This window comes from Scyliorhinus canicula, chromosome 12 (assembly GCF_902713615.1).
Source record: "Scyliorhinus canicula chromosome 12, sScyCan1.1, whole genome shotgun sequence".
Taxonomy (NCBI): domain Eukaryota; kingdom Metazoa; phylum Chordata; class Chondrichthyes; order Carcharhiniformes; family Scyliorhinidae; genus Scyliorhinus; species Scyliorhinus canicula.
This window is the reverse complement of record NC_052157.1, coordinates 50,443,547-50,457,211: the sequence shown is the minus strand read 5'-3', so window position 1 is coordinate 50,457,211 and position 13,665 is coordinate 50,443,547. Positions and strand designations below refer to the sequence as shown.

Genomic DNA, 13,665 nt, shown 5'->3' with positions numbered 1-13,665 from the left:
CCATCAGATCAACCATTATTTTATTGAATGGCGGAGCAGGCTCGAAGGACCAAATGGCTTCCTACTGCCCCATTTGTAAGTTGTGTGTTTGGAATCCTTGTATATTTAGATCATAGATCATAGAATTTACAGTGCAGAAGGAGGCCATTTGGCCCATCGAGTCTGCACCGGCTCTTGGAAAGAGCACCCTACCCAAGGTCAACACCTCCACCCTATCCCCATAACCCAGTAACCCCACCCAACACTAAGGGCAATTTTGGAAAGATTGAAGAGATCCAAAAACTCGTGCTGCACGATTCCTGAAGAATCATTTTCCGAAATACACCAGTGTCACATCCTTGATCAAAGACTTAGAATAGGAATGACTACAGCAGCATAAAGAGAGCCATTTGTATTTGTTCCTAAAAATTATTCAAGTTCCTCGCTTTATTTGCTGGAAACAGAGTAAATCTGTCTCCTCATTGCGATAGGAAAGATCACCCGCCCTGCATCTGATGTTTATTCCGTTCATTTAATATCATAATCTATAACAAGCAGCCAATTCCTTTCCTCCAATAACTGTTGCCTTCATCACACAACAGCAATCTAAGTCATCATTGCTCACTAATCCTGCCAGCAATTACTGCCTCATTTTGCAAGTATGTCTTTGCCACTGTTGTGAATTGACATGAAGAACATTTGCCTTTGAACTGTCTCCAGGTCGAGAGACCAGTTGCTCTGTGATTCCTTCACAATTCCAGCTTTTTATCCAGAATTTACAGTGCAGAAGGAGGCCGTCGAGTCTGCACTGGCCTTGGAATGAGCACCTTACTTAAGACCATACCTCCAGCCTATCCCCGTAAATCCAGCAACCTGACCTAACCTTTTTTTTTTGGACACTAAGGGGCAATTTAGCATGGCCAATCCACCTAACCTGAAAATCTTTGTACTGCGTGAGGAAACTGGATGTGGAGATGCCGGCGTTGGACTGGGGTGAGCACAGCAAGTCTTACAGCACCAGGTTAAAGTCCAACATGTTTGTTTCAAACACTAGCTTTCGGAGCACTGCTCCATCCTCAGGTGAATGAGGAAGGAGCAGTGCTCCAAAAGCTAGTGTTTGAAACAAATATGTTGGACTTTAACCTGGTGTTGTAAGACTTCTTACTGAGGAAACTGGAGCACCCGCAGGAAACCCATGCAGACACGGGGAGAAAGTTTGCACCGTCACCCGAGGCCGGAATTGAACCCGGGTCCCTGGCGCTGTGGAGCAGCAGTGCTAACCACTGTGCCACCATGTCGCTCAACTATTGTTGACTCAGCTGGTCTAAAACAGCATCACCAAGCTAGGGTTGAAATCCAACGACCACACTGTCATAATATACATCCAGGTATATGATGGAGTGCAGACAGGCAGTGTTTGACACGCAGGATGACCAGTGAGCACGCAGAACACAGCAGCCAATTACCAGACAGGACACGACCGCTATAAAGCCAGAGGGCACCAGTTTTCCAGCTCTCTCGGGATCCAGCCTCTGAGACAGCCAGAGCTCGTGAGCAGCAACTAGTACAAACACTATGTGGTATTCAAATAGTCTGGTCAGGTTAGCCTCAGGTCTCCAGTCAAGTCAGCATAGTGTCAACCCACAGTTAAGCATGTATTATAGTTAGTTGATCAATAAAATCGTGTTGCATTTCTTCAAGTGTTGGAAGCCTGTCTCTCTCTACACTGCATCAAATGCAGTCCACGTAGACCCAGCTTATCCAACACATCACACAGATACTTTCTAAAATTCAGGCTTATGGATTTCCCTTCACTTCCCAGCTCATTAATCATTCATGGGTTGACAGGCCCCAGTATATTTGTAAAAAGGTTGTTTTACATTTAAAATTAAGTATTGTAAAGAAAGAGTATTAGAAAATTACTCCGTTCTAAATTCTCAATTCTTTGCACAAACAAATGTAATTTCTAATGACAGTATTTTAAAGTTGGAAACAAAACTGTTGTGACAGGGTTGGAGACAGTTTGTAACAATTCCCTCCCATGTGCCCCAAGTATGGAGCAGGGTATCTAAACTGAGCTGAGACAGATCCTTTTGTTCCCTGGACTCTGCGTTTATTACAGCAAACATGGTCAGCTAAGAACATTTAATAGAATCTGCAGATTGTGTAAGTTTTATTTAATGGTGTGATATACAATATGAAAATGGATAGTTGATTAATTGTTATTTTATTTCCAGCAGGATGTTACAGACACTGAGTGACTGGTTTTGGTGGGATCACCTCTGGCTTCCCCGAAATCTAACCTGGGCTGACCTTGAGGATGGAGAGGGCTATGTGTATGCCAAGGTCTCCCATTTATATGTCACAGTCCTGTATGCTATTCTTCTTTTGATAGCTCGACGCTTCTTTGAAAGGTAAAGCCCTTTACTTTGCTATGTCCTGCAGTGTCTGTGACAAGAGCTCTGAAGGAGAACATGGATGTTCTGTAGATGATATGAATAGATATTGAATGATTGGGAGGGGGGGATAAGTGGATTAGGTTTGAGGAGTTGCCATGGTGACAGCCCCGTTGCCGTTAGCCTTGGGAAAGCTTACTGAGAGTCCGGTGATGAAGTCGACTGATAGGATAAGGAACCAGTTGAGGAGGCATTTTAAGTTGGATTTAAAAAGTCGGTGTTGACGCCTGTGTGGGATCCATAGGTTTAAGGCAAGGGCGGATGTATGGGATGTATGAGAAGTGAAGCGAGGTGGGGCTGGAGTGAGTTAGAGATGTATTAAAAAAAAATTTAGAGTACCCAATTCATTTTTTCCAATTAAGGGGCAATTAAGCGTGGCTAATCCACCTACCCTGCACATCTTTGGGTTGTGGGGGCAAAACCCACACAAACATGGGGAGAATGTGCAAACTTCACACTGACAGTGACCCAGTACCGGGATCGAACCTGGGACTTCGGCGCGTTGAGGCAGCAGTGCTATCCGCTGTACCGCCCTGAGTAAGTAAATGGGAAGTCCTTTGTGTACGTGGGAGCATAAAATCAGGAGTAGGTCATTCAGCCCATCGAGCCTGCTCCACATTTCAATTAGATCATGGCTGATCACCTACTTTTCTGCACTATCCCCGTATTCCTTGATGCCATTAGTATCCAACAATCCAATGAATTTCTGTCTTGAAAATGCCCATTCTGCCCAAGACTGAGCTTCCACAGTCCTCTGGGGTAGAGAATTACAAATATTCACCACCCTCTGGATGAAGAAATTCCTCCTCCTCTGTCCTAAATGGCTTGCTCCTTATTCTGAGACATTTCCCTCTGGTCCTAGGCTCGCCAGCCAGGGGAAACATCTTGTCCACATCCACCCTGTAAAGATTTTAAGTTTCAATGCAATGACATCTCATAATTCAAAACTCTAGAGATCACAGTTTGTTCAATTTCTCCTCATGCAACAATCCAGCCATCCCAAGGATTAGTCTGGAGAATCTCCATTGCTCTCCGATCTATGGCATAGATAAGGAGGTAAAAAATTGTACACATTGTTCCAGATGCTGTCTCACCAAGACTATACAACGACAGCAAGACATCTCTACTCCTGTACTCTAATCCCCTTGCGATGAAGATCACATACCATTTTCCTTCTTATTCTTTGCTGCAACTGAATGCTAACCTTTTGTAACTCATAAACAATGACACCAAGGTCCTTATGGACGTCAACTCTTCCCAACTTCACCATTTAAGAAATACTCTGCCTTTCTGTTTTTTTCTAGCAAACTGGATAGCTTCATACTTGCATTATATTCCATCTGTGATATTCTTGTCCATTCTCTTAACCTGTCCAAATCCACTTTAAGCCTCCTTGCATCCTCCCCACAACTTACAATCTTACCTAGTTTTGTGTCATCAGCAAATTTGAATTTACCATGGTTCCCACATCCAAATAATTTCTATAGATTGTGAACAGCTGTGGCCCCAGCATTGATTCATATAGTACCCCAGTAGTCGCAGCCTGCCATCCTTGTTTCCTACTGTTTTCTGTCTGTTAACCAATTCTCAATCCATGCCAGTATATACTCTCCAATCCCACGTGCTGTATGGGACCTTAACAAAGACCTTCTGACAATCCAACTACATCACATCCACTGGTTATCCTTTGTTGCACCTCAAATTTAGGTCAACTAACGTTCCAGGCAAAAGACTCAAACTCTCAAATTATCGTACAACGATCTCACCGGGTTACCATAAAAGTATCAAAACTCCACTAAAATGGGTATCAAAAGTTCTGTACACAAGGTATCGAAACTCCGTTCTAGAAAAAGGTATCAAAACTCACAGCTTGGACCTAAATACCACCCATTAAGAGGCGAGATGATCAGTCTCCCTCTTGGTAGATTCCGATATCCTCTCTGAGTCCCAGACCAAGGGTGTTGCTTTTTATGGATGGTTGTTCCTGCAGGTTGTCACACCAGAAGTTCCTTTGTCTCTCCTTATACTGATCTTGCTGGCACTGATCATGGTCACAGGACAGACATTAATCAATCACTGTCATGAATGCTCAGGGAATCTTGTCTCTCTTAGGGGGTTGTATTTCTCCCAGGAGCACGACATGGGTCTGTATCCAATCACTCTCTACTCCAGGCATAGCAGCAGCCACTGTCCAATCAGCTCCTGTGCCTGTTCTTCATCGCAGACCCTCACAGCCTTGCTGCTCCCACAGTCCTTCACTTGATTAAGAGTTAGCTCTTTTAACCATCAGGCTTTGCTGGTGTCTTTATGAATACCCATCGGGTTACATCTCTATCTACGCCACAAGTAATATCCTCAAACAAATCTCCTACAGGTTTGTCAGACATGATTTCTCTTTTCTCAATCCATGGTGATGCCGCCCAATCATAATCATTATTTTGCAGGTATCCAGTTATCACGCCCTTAGATTCTAACATTTTCCCTACTTCCGATGTTAAACTAAAGTTTGTAGGTGTCTGTTTTTCTCTCCGTCCCTCTTTAAATAACAGGGATATATTTGCTCCTTTCCAGAATTTATAGAGTTTAGAAAGATAATCACCAATGCATCCACTATCTCTATAACCACCTTCTTCAACACTCAGGGATCCAGCTCATCTGGTCCAGATGATTTATTAACCTTCAATCCAAATAATTTTTTAGTATTACCTCTTTATACTAATATCTTTGCATTCCTCATTTTTGCAAATCCCTTGGTTCCCGGGTGTTTCTGGGAGATTTTCAGCATTGTCTCCTGTGGAAACGTTACAAAATAACTGTTTAGGTTCTCTGCCATTTCCTTATTCTCCAGTCTTCGCCTGTAATAGACCCACATTTAGCCTTGCTAATCTTCTTGCACACCAAAAGGAACTTTTACAGTCCGCTTTTATGTTTTTCACCAGCTTGTGTTCATATCCTCCCTTCCCATTCCCAGTTTCTTGGTCCTCCTTTGTTGGATTCTAAGTTCTCAAGCCATCATGTACATACTCCAGGAATTCATCCTCCACCGTGACACTGCTAATTAGGTTTACCCAGTCTAAGTACATTGAAGTCACCCATTATTACTGTATTTCACATGTTAAATGCAGCCTTAATTTCTGGATTTATATACAATCTAAGATCTTCTCGTGTACTGATCTTGCCCCATATTAACCGCACCTTTTCTTTTTAGCCTTTCCTTTCTAAATGATGAGTATCCTTGAATAGTCAGTTCCCAGTCTTGGTCACCCTGTAAGCATGTTGTTGTGATGGCATTTAAATCATAACAATTTACCTCTATTTATGTCTTCAAGTCATCTACCTTGCTATGAATGCTGCATACGTTCATATAGAATACCCTTAACATTGCTGTTTTAATGTTATTCTTCATTCTCATCCTATTTGATGCTTGCCTTTGCTTCACTTGCCTTTCAATTTCACTTTTCTACTTCCTGTTACCAGTTTTGCATCCGTCCACTCAGCTCCCTTTCAGGTTCCCATCCCTCAATCCTCCACAGCTGCACGAGCGAATCTCCCTGTAAGGGTGTCGGTGTCGTTCCTGCTAAGGTGCACCCTGTCCATCTTGTACAGGTCCCACCTGCCCCAGAACTGGCCCCATTGCCTCAGACCTCCGATGCCCTCTCTCTTTGGGCAGCACGGTAGCACAGTGGTTAGAACTGTTGCTTCATAGCTCCATGGTCCCAGGTTTGATTCCCGGCTTGGGTCACTGTCTGTGTGGAGTCTGCACATTCTTCTCCCTGTGTCTGCGTGGGTTTCCTCCGGGTGCTTCAGGTTCCTCCCACAAGTCCCGAAAGATGTGCTGTTAGGTAATTTGGACATTCAGAATTTTCCCTTTGTGTACCCGAACAGGTGCCAGAGTATGGTGACAAGAGGATTTTCACAGTAACTTAACTGCGGTGTTAATGTAAGCCTACTTGTTACAATAAGATTATTATTATTATTATTATTACACCAGTTGTCTAGCCACGTGTTCAATCGCTCAATCATCCTATTCCTGTACTCACTAGCACATGGCACTGGGGGTAAACATAGGAACATAATTCCTGATGATACTGCTTTTGAGATCATGCTTTTTAATTTCTCCCTAACTTCTGCTTTCAGGACTTCATCTCTCTTCCTACACTTCTGGGTGCTGGTTTAGCTCACTGAGCTAAATCGCTGGCTTTTAAAGCAGACCAAGCAGGCCAGCAGCACGGTTCGATTCCCGTACCAGCCTCCCCGGACAGGCGCCGGAATGTGGCGACTAGGGGCTTTTCACAGTAACTTCATTGAAGCCTACTCGTGACAATAAGCGATTTTCATTTCATTTTCATTTCTCATTGGTGCCTTTGGTTATTCACCCTTCCCAAGAACGAAGTCCTACAGCCATTCTGTAACATCCTTGCCCCTGGTGCCAAGGTACCATCCCAGAGTCATGTCTACGACTGCTGAAATGCCTGACTGTTTCCCCCAATTAATGAATCCTCCATCACTATTGTTCTTCCACTCGTCTCCTCTCCTGAGCAGCTGAGCCACCCATGGTGTCACAGACGTGACTCTTGCCACATTCCTCTGAGGAACCATCGACCCCTCCAGTATCCAAAATGGAAAACTGGTCAGAGACTCCTGCACTATCTGCCAGGTTCTCTTAGTCTGCCTGGTAATCGCCTGTTCCTTTCCTGCTTGTCCCCAGCCCGCATTGTAGCCACCTCCTTAAAGGAGTGATTGGTTTTCTTTCTACTAATCGGCTAATATCATCTTTTTTTGTTGCTATTTCTATAGAGCGATCAGGTCTGAAATTTAACACTGCTTTGGACTGAATAAACATCACCTGAAAACTATTAAAGGTGGTAATTCTGTATCTGTGCCTTTGTCATCGGCACATATCAGATAATTAAACCTTGAAATTATAATGTGTGCAGTCTTCTACATAATTTATATGTAGAAAACAAAGTGAAATTGAACATAAACTTGCTGTTTTGGAAATTAAACATCTTTCTTTAAATTAATATATCTCCCCTGACAGAGCTCTCAGCGATGACAATGCTACACAATGACACAGAATTCAGCACAGGTTAGCAGATCTCCCATGGGTGCACGCAGTGTGGAGCTCAGGTTCAGGGTGGGAGCAGTCAACTGGAAATGGAACAAATGCTGAGAGAGTAGATTTGTTGGCCTAGAGTGGCCTCATCTCTCAATCAACAAAGCAGGGAGGCAAGAGAAATAAAACCTCAAAGCAATGGGGTAAATTTTAGTAAGCTCCTGCTCTTGAAGTGAAGCGAGGGGGGCTAGATCAGAGAATCAGGTGCTGGCCTGTCGTGCTTTGTGTGCAGTCGCCAGCGATTAGCTTTTAGTTCAGCTCTGGACCTTCTCACATACTCCCAACAACATAATCCTCCAGAGGGCAGTCTTTATTTTAAATATGTCAAATCCACAATAATAGAATTGTTTACTAAATTAATGTAAACAATTTACCATGAGATTCAAAAATTGAATATTTATAATATTTTGTGAATATTGCAATATGATAGCATTGGGTAATCGAACATCTGAGTCCATAAACTAACAGATTTCATAATAACCGTGTCTGGGAGTTTTCAGATTTCATTGGCTCGATTACCGTCTCACCCACACTTAAAAAAACAATCCCACCGTGAAAACTTGAAAAGTACAACTCGCGTAAACTTGGTCACATCTGTCAAAGCGTTGAGCTGAAAGACAGATATCAATCAAAACATTCAATTTAAGGGCTGTTTTAAATTTAATTATTTCTTTCTGTCTGATGAGAACAATGGGATTCTGACAGGGTCAAACAGTTTGTTTCCATTGGTGCGCTTGAGTAAATAGCATCCCTCGGTGCTATTCCACCTGTCAAAAAACAGAGATCCAGGACAGCGCAGTGGTTAGCACTGCTGACTCGGCGTCAAGGACCCGGGTTCGGTCCCGGCCCGGGGTCACCTTCCGTGTGGAGTTTGCACATTGTCCCCGTGTCTGCATAGGTCTCACCCCTACGACCCAAAGATATGCAGGGAGGTGGATTGGCCACGCTAAAATTTTCCCTTAACTTTGTGGTGGTCTGTCCCTTTGGGGTGGGGTGGGAGAGTTATCAAGGGTCACATGACCCATCGGATGAAGCGAAGCAAACGCGGGACGTTTGTCAGTTGGGAGTCTGGGAGCCGTTGAGTTTAGAAGCTTTGTTATCTCAGGCTTGTATATAGATATTTTTACCCCAAATAAACCCTTGTTCATTTACCTGCCTTATTGATCACCATTTCCTCGCTGTCATTGCATTTGGCAACGAGGTAAAGCGGAACTTTTTCTGTTGCCTGCTGTAAGTCAGGAGAGCAGTCCTTGAATCGCAACCCTTCTCAGCAACACTACTGCAATAGCTTGTGAGTGCTAAAATATCTTTACTTGGGAAGTTGGAACCATTTGTAATAATAATCGTGATTGTCACAAGTAGGCTTACATTAACACTGCAATGAAGTTACTGTGAAAAGCCTCTGGTTGCCACATTCCAGCGCCTGTTCGGATACACAGAGGGAGAATTCAGAATGTCCAATTCACCTAACAGCACGTCTTTGGGGCCTTGTGGGAGGAAACCTGAGTTTCCCGGAGGAAACTCGTGGAGACACGGGAAGAACGTACAGACTCCACACAGACGATGACCCAAGCCGGGAATTGAACCTGGGACCCTGGCTGTGAAGTGACAGTACTAGCTACTGTGCTGCCCTAAATAGAGCTCTGGGTCAAAAATGTGGAACATCTCCGATTGTTTTTTAGGGCCAATAAACTCTGGGTGGGTGGGAAGGAAAAGCAGCAGGTAATCCTTCTAACAATTATGGGGCTCAGATTTGACTTCTCCAGAGACCCCAGAAACAACAACATTTGAGCAGCTGGTTGAACTGGCCAAAGAGCTCTATAACCCAAAATCATTGGTGATAACGCAGCGATATAAATTTAATTCTGCAGTGAGAAACCCAGGGGGGAGGTTGGCAGCATTCATGGCATGGTTAAGGCAGTTAGCTGAACAATGTGAATTTGGATCGACACTTAACGAGATTTTAGGAGATAGAGTTGTTTGTGGTATGAATAACCTCGCCATACAGAAAATAAACTGTTAGCAGAGACAGAATGTATCTTGAAAAATAATGTTAGATATTGCTCAGGATACAGAAAGCACTAAGTTGCAAATCATAGAATTTACAGTGCAGGAGGCCATTCAGCCCATTGAGTCTGCACCAGCCCTTGGAAAGAGCACACTACTTAACCCCACGCCGCCACCCTATCCCCACAACCCAGTAATCCCACCTCACCTTTTTGGACACTAAGGGCAATTTATCATGGCCAATCCACCGAACCTGCACATCTTTGGACTTTGGGAGGAAACCGGAGCACCCGGAGAAAACCCATGCACACGCAAGGGGAAAGGACTGATTGCGCACAGTGACCCAAGCCGGTAATCGAACTTGGGACCCTGGAGCTGTGAAGCAACTGTGCTAACCACTGTGCTATCATGCAGATAGGCGAGGTTAACCAACTTTGGCGGGAAACCTCAGGGACTCGTGGTGCCAGGCATGAGAGCTCTGAAAGCTATGAGTCGAAGAGCAGTGAGCACCATAGAGCACAGAGGTGCAGAAAGTCCGGCCTGCAGACCAATAACTTAGAAGAATGCGATCAGTGTGGGGGAGAGCACCCCAAGGAGAGGTATAAATTTTAAATTTGCAACATGTTCAGCCTGTGACAGGAGGGGGCATATTAGGAGTAAATTCAGCACCAAACAAAGCATCCCAAGGGCCAACAAAAAAATCTACTATTGTGGTGCATTGTTTAGAAAATGTACTCCGAAAAGGAATCTGAAGTTCATAAAGTAAACAATGCTGAAGTGAGCAAGTCAGCCCCAATTGTAATTGTGCTAATGGTAATTGATCGGCCACTGAAAATGGAGGTGGATACAGGGGCCTCTGCCATGACCAGAGGTGAGCAGACATATCGGTATTTGCAAGGTAGGGTCCAGCCTCTTAAATTAAAAAGCACAATGGCCAGGCTGGACATTGGAAATACTCGGTGCCACGGCAAAACCAGTAACCTACCAACATCAATCATTGTGGTCAAGGGCCAGGTCTTATGGGCTGAGATTGGCTCCATCAGATCCAATTAATTGGTTGGAGATTTTCAGCATTAATGAAGGCAATTTACACAATGTTAAGGAAATACCAAGACGTATTTCAGAACCAACTGGGCAAGATACAAGGTATCAAGGGAAAGGTCTACATTGATCATGAGGCAACACCCCAAGATCTACAGAGCTCTTCCAGTGCCTTCTGCTTTACACCGAAAGGTAGAAGCTGAGCTCAAGTTGCTCGAACTTGGGAATAATTAAGCCTGTGTGAGCTGCCCCCATCGTCCCTGTTGTTAAGCCTGACTGGACTGGAAGGATATGCAGAGATTATAAACTAACCATCAGTATCCTATACTAAAAATCGAAGATCTGTATGCCAAGTTAGCTGGAGGATTGACTTGCATGATACTCAACATGAGTCACGCTTATCAGTAGATAGAGTTAGATGAGACATCTAGGGAATTCGTAACAGTCAACAGCCACACCGGCTTATGTCAATATTCCCAGCTGTCATTCGGAGTATCCACAGCGTGTGCCATTTTCCAGTATACTATGGAAAGCTTGTTTCAGGGCCTGCCCAAGCTAGTGGGAAACATGGTGGCACAGTGGTTAGCACTGCTGCATCAGCACCAGGGACCCGGGTTCAATTCCAGCCTTGGCTGACAATCTGTGTGGATTTTGCACTTTCTCCCTGTGTCTGTGTGGGTTTCCTTCGGGTGCTCCGGTTTCCTCCCACAGTCCAAAGATGTGCAGTTTGAATGGATTGGCTATGCTAAATTGCCCCTTTTTAGTGTTCAGGGATGTGTAGGTTAGGTGAAAGGATTATAGGAATAGGGCGGGGAGTGGGCTTGTGTGAAGTACTCATTCAGATGGTCGGTGCAGATTGAATGGGCCGAATGGCCTCCTTCTGCACTGTGGGGATTCTATTCTAGTTGTCAATTTTGATAATGTATTAATTATGGGAACCTCTGAAGAAGAACACTTAGCAAATTTGGAGGATGTGTTGAAAAGATTAAAAGAAGCGGGGGTAAGGCTCGAGAGAAAAATGCACATTCCAAGTCCCCGCAGTAACATATTCGGCATTTAGGGTTGCCACTCAAGGACTGCATCCAATGGGAGAGAAGGTTAAGACAACCCAAGGAGCACCAGTCCCTGAAAGGCATCAGAACCAAAATCATTCTTGGGGATGGTGAATTATTATGGGCGATTTATCCCCATCCTGTTCACATTGCTGGCACTTTGCATACGCCTCTCTGGAAGTACCAAAAGTGGCACTGGAATGAACATCAAAAGGAAGCATTTAAGCGGGTTAAAATGACAATGCAGTCTTCAAACATCTTCGTCTATTTTGATCCTGTGAAAGAAATAGCGCTGACCTGTGACGACCTGCCCTACAGAATATTTGAGGATTGTGTAGAGAGACCTATTGTTTCCCGTCCTTGAACACGATTGAATGCGGAGAGGGACTATTCTCAGATTGAAAAGGAGGGTTTGGTTATTATTTATGGGGTGAAAAAGTTTCACCAGTACATTTACGGAGTGCACTTTAAGCTAATTACCGACCCTAGGGTACTTTTAGGGTTGTTCAGAGAGGACAAAGTCATCACTTCAGCGAGGGTCCAACATTGAGCCCTGGTGTTGGGGCACATGGCTATATGTGCCCACATTGCCAATGTGGATGCTTTAAGCCGCCTTCCTTTGCCACAAAATACTCCACCGCCATCAGTACCCCAAGGAATTGTGCTCCCTCTTAATTTTCTGAACATGTTACTTGCGTCAGCAAATCAAGTTTTGGACCCATTTTGCCTAGAGTCAAAACGGATGATCCTTCACGGTTGACATCATTCAAATCCGAACAATTCCGACCATTCCAAGTCAGAAAGGCTGAGCTAAGTTGCGAATATGGAGCACGGTTGTGGGGAACCAAGGTGATTGCTCCTGCTCAGACAATGATTTGCATTGTGCACATCCTGGTATGAGGAAAATGAAAATGTTTGCCTGGAGTTAAGTTTGGTGGCCCTGGATCGATAAAGACATTGAAGACCTTGATGGACACTACAACCAGTGTCAAATACAGCAAAGTTAACCACCCTCGGCTTTTCTGCACAGGTGGGATTGGCCGGTCCACCGTGGGTGTGACTCCATGTTGATTTTGCAGGCCCCTCATGGGCAGCTTGTTTCTCCTCATTATTGACACTCATTCAAAATGGATAGAAATTCATGAGATGAAGACCACAAACTCTTTAGTCGCAACTGATAAGCTACAGCAGACATTTGCCACACATGGGTTGTCTGGAGTGTAGGTCTCTGACAATGGGACTGCATTCACAAATGAAGAATTTTAGCACTACATGCAGACCAATGGGATTAGGCATCTAAGAACAGCCCTCTACCACTTGGCCTCAAATGGGTTTGCTGGAAAGGCCATTGAGACGTTTAAATCTGCTACGAAGAAAGAGTCCTCTGTGTCTTTACAACTTGGAATGGCCCTTTTGCTACTAGCGTACAGAACACTGTCTCATGTCACTACGGGAGTCGCCCCTGCTGAATTTCACATGGGAAGACATCTGAATTGGGTCCCTGGGATGGTTGTGGCCAAGATCGGTCCAGTGTCATACGTAATTGATGTACACGGGAAGGGAATGAGGACCTCCTGAGGAGACGAGAACCACGCGCAGTACCAATTGAACAGTCTGTCCCTGCTGCACCTGTTAATGTTACCCCAGCAATTATAAGTGCAACCAAATCTAACAGCCCTGAGAAGGAGCTCAGTCCATCACATTCCAGTGTGATTTTGGAGAGGTTATCGAACAACCTGTGCAAACTGGAAGTTTTCCTGTTGTTTCAGACAACATCAACTGACAAAGCACCTGTTAAAGAACTGTGACGCTCACATGAATTAGAAAATCTCCAGATACACTTACTTATTGAGAGACTGTGTTAAAGTTTTGCCCCCCCCCCCCCCCCCCCCCCCCCCCCCCCCCCCACCTTGCTGTGTAATATTGTAAACAGTTTTGTTATTGTAAAACATTAATTAAAAACCTGAAGGGGGAATGATGGGTGGGAGTTTATTGGGGGGGGGGGGGGGGGGGA

General features: G+C 44.4%; 1 protein-coding gene across 3 annotated transcripts in view; it reads left to right on the top strand.

Moving 5' to 3' along the window:
* cers3a (ceramide synthase 3a) overlaps nt 1-13,665 on the top strand; it is a 111,387-nt gene that overhangs the window by 8,747 nt on the left and 88,975 nt on the right. The window contains exons 1-2 of one of the 3 annotated variants that reach the window (XM_038813958.1): nt 56-75; nt 2,220-2,393. In XM_038813958.1, the coding sequence (XP_038669886.1) occupies nt 2,221-2,393 (173 nt within the window). In that variant the 5' untranslated portion in view covers nt 56-75; nt 2,220. Of the gene's footprint in view, nt 1-55; nt 76-2,216; nt 2,394-13,665 lie in introns of those variants that run through there. The other 2 variants (XM_038813957.1, XM_038813956.1) reach the window with 2 other exon arrangements.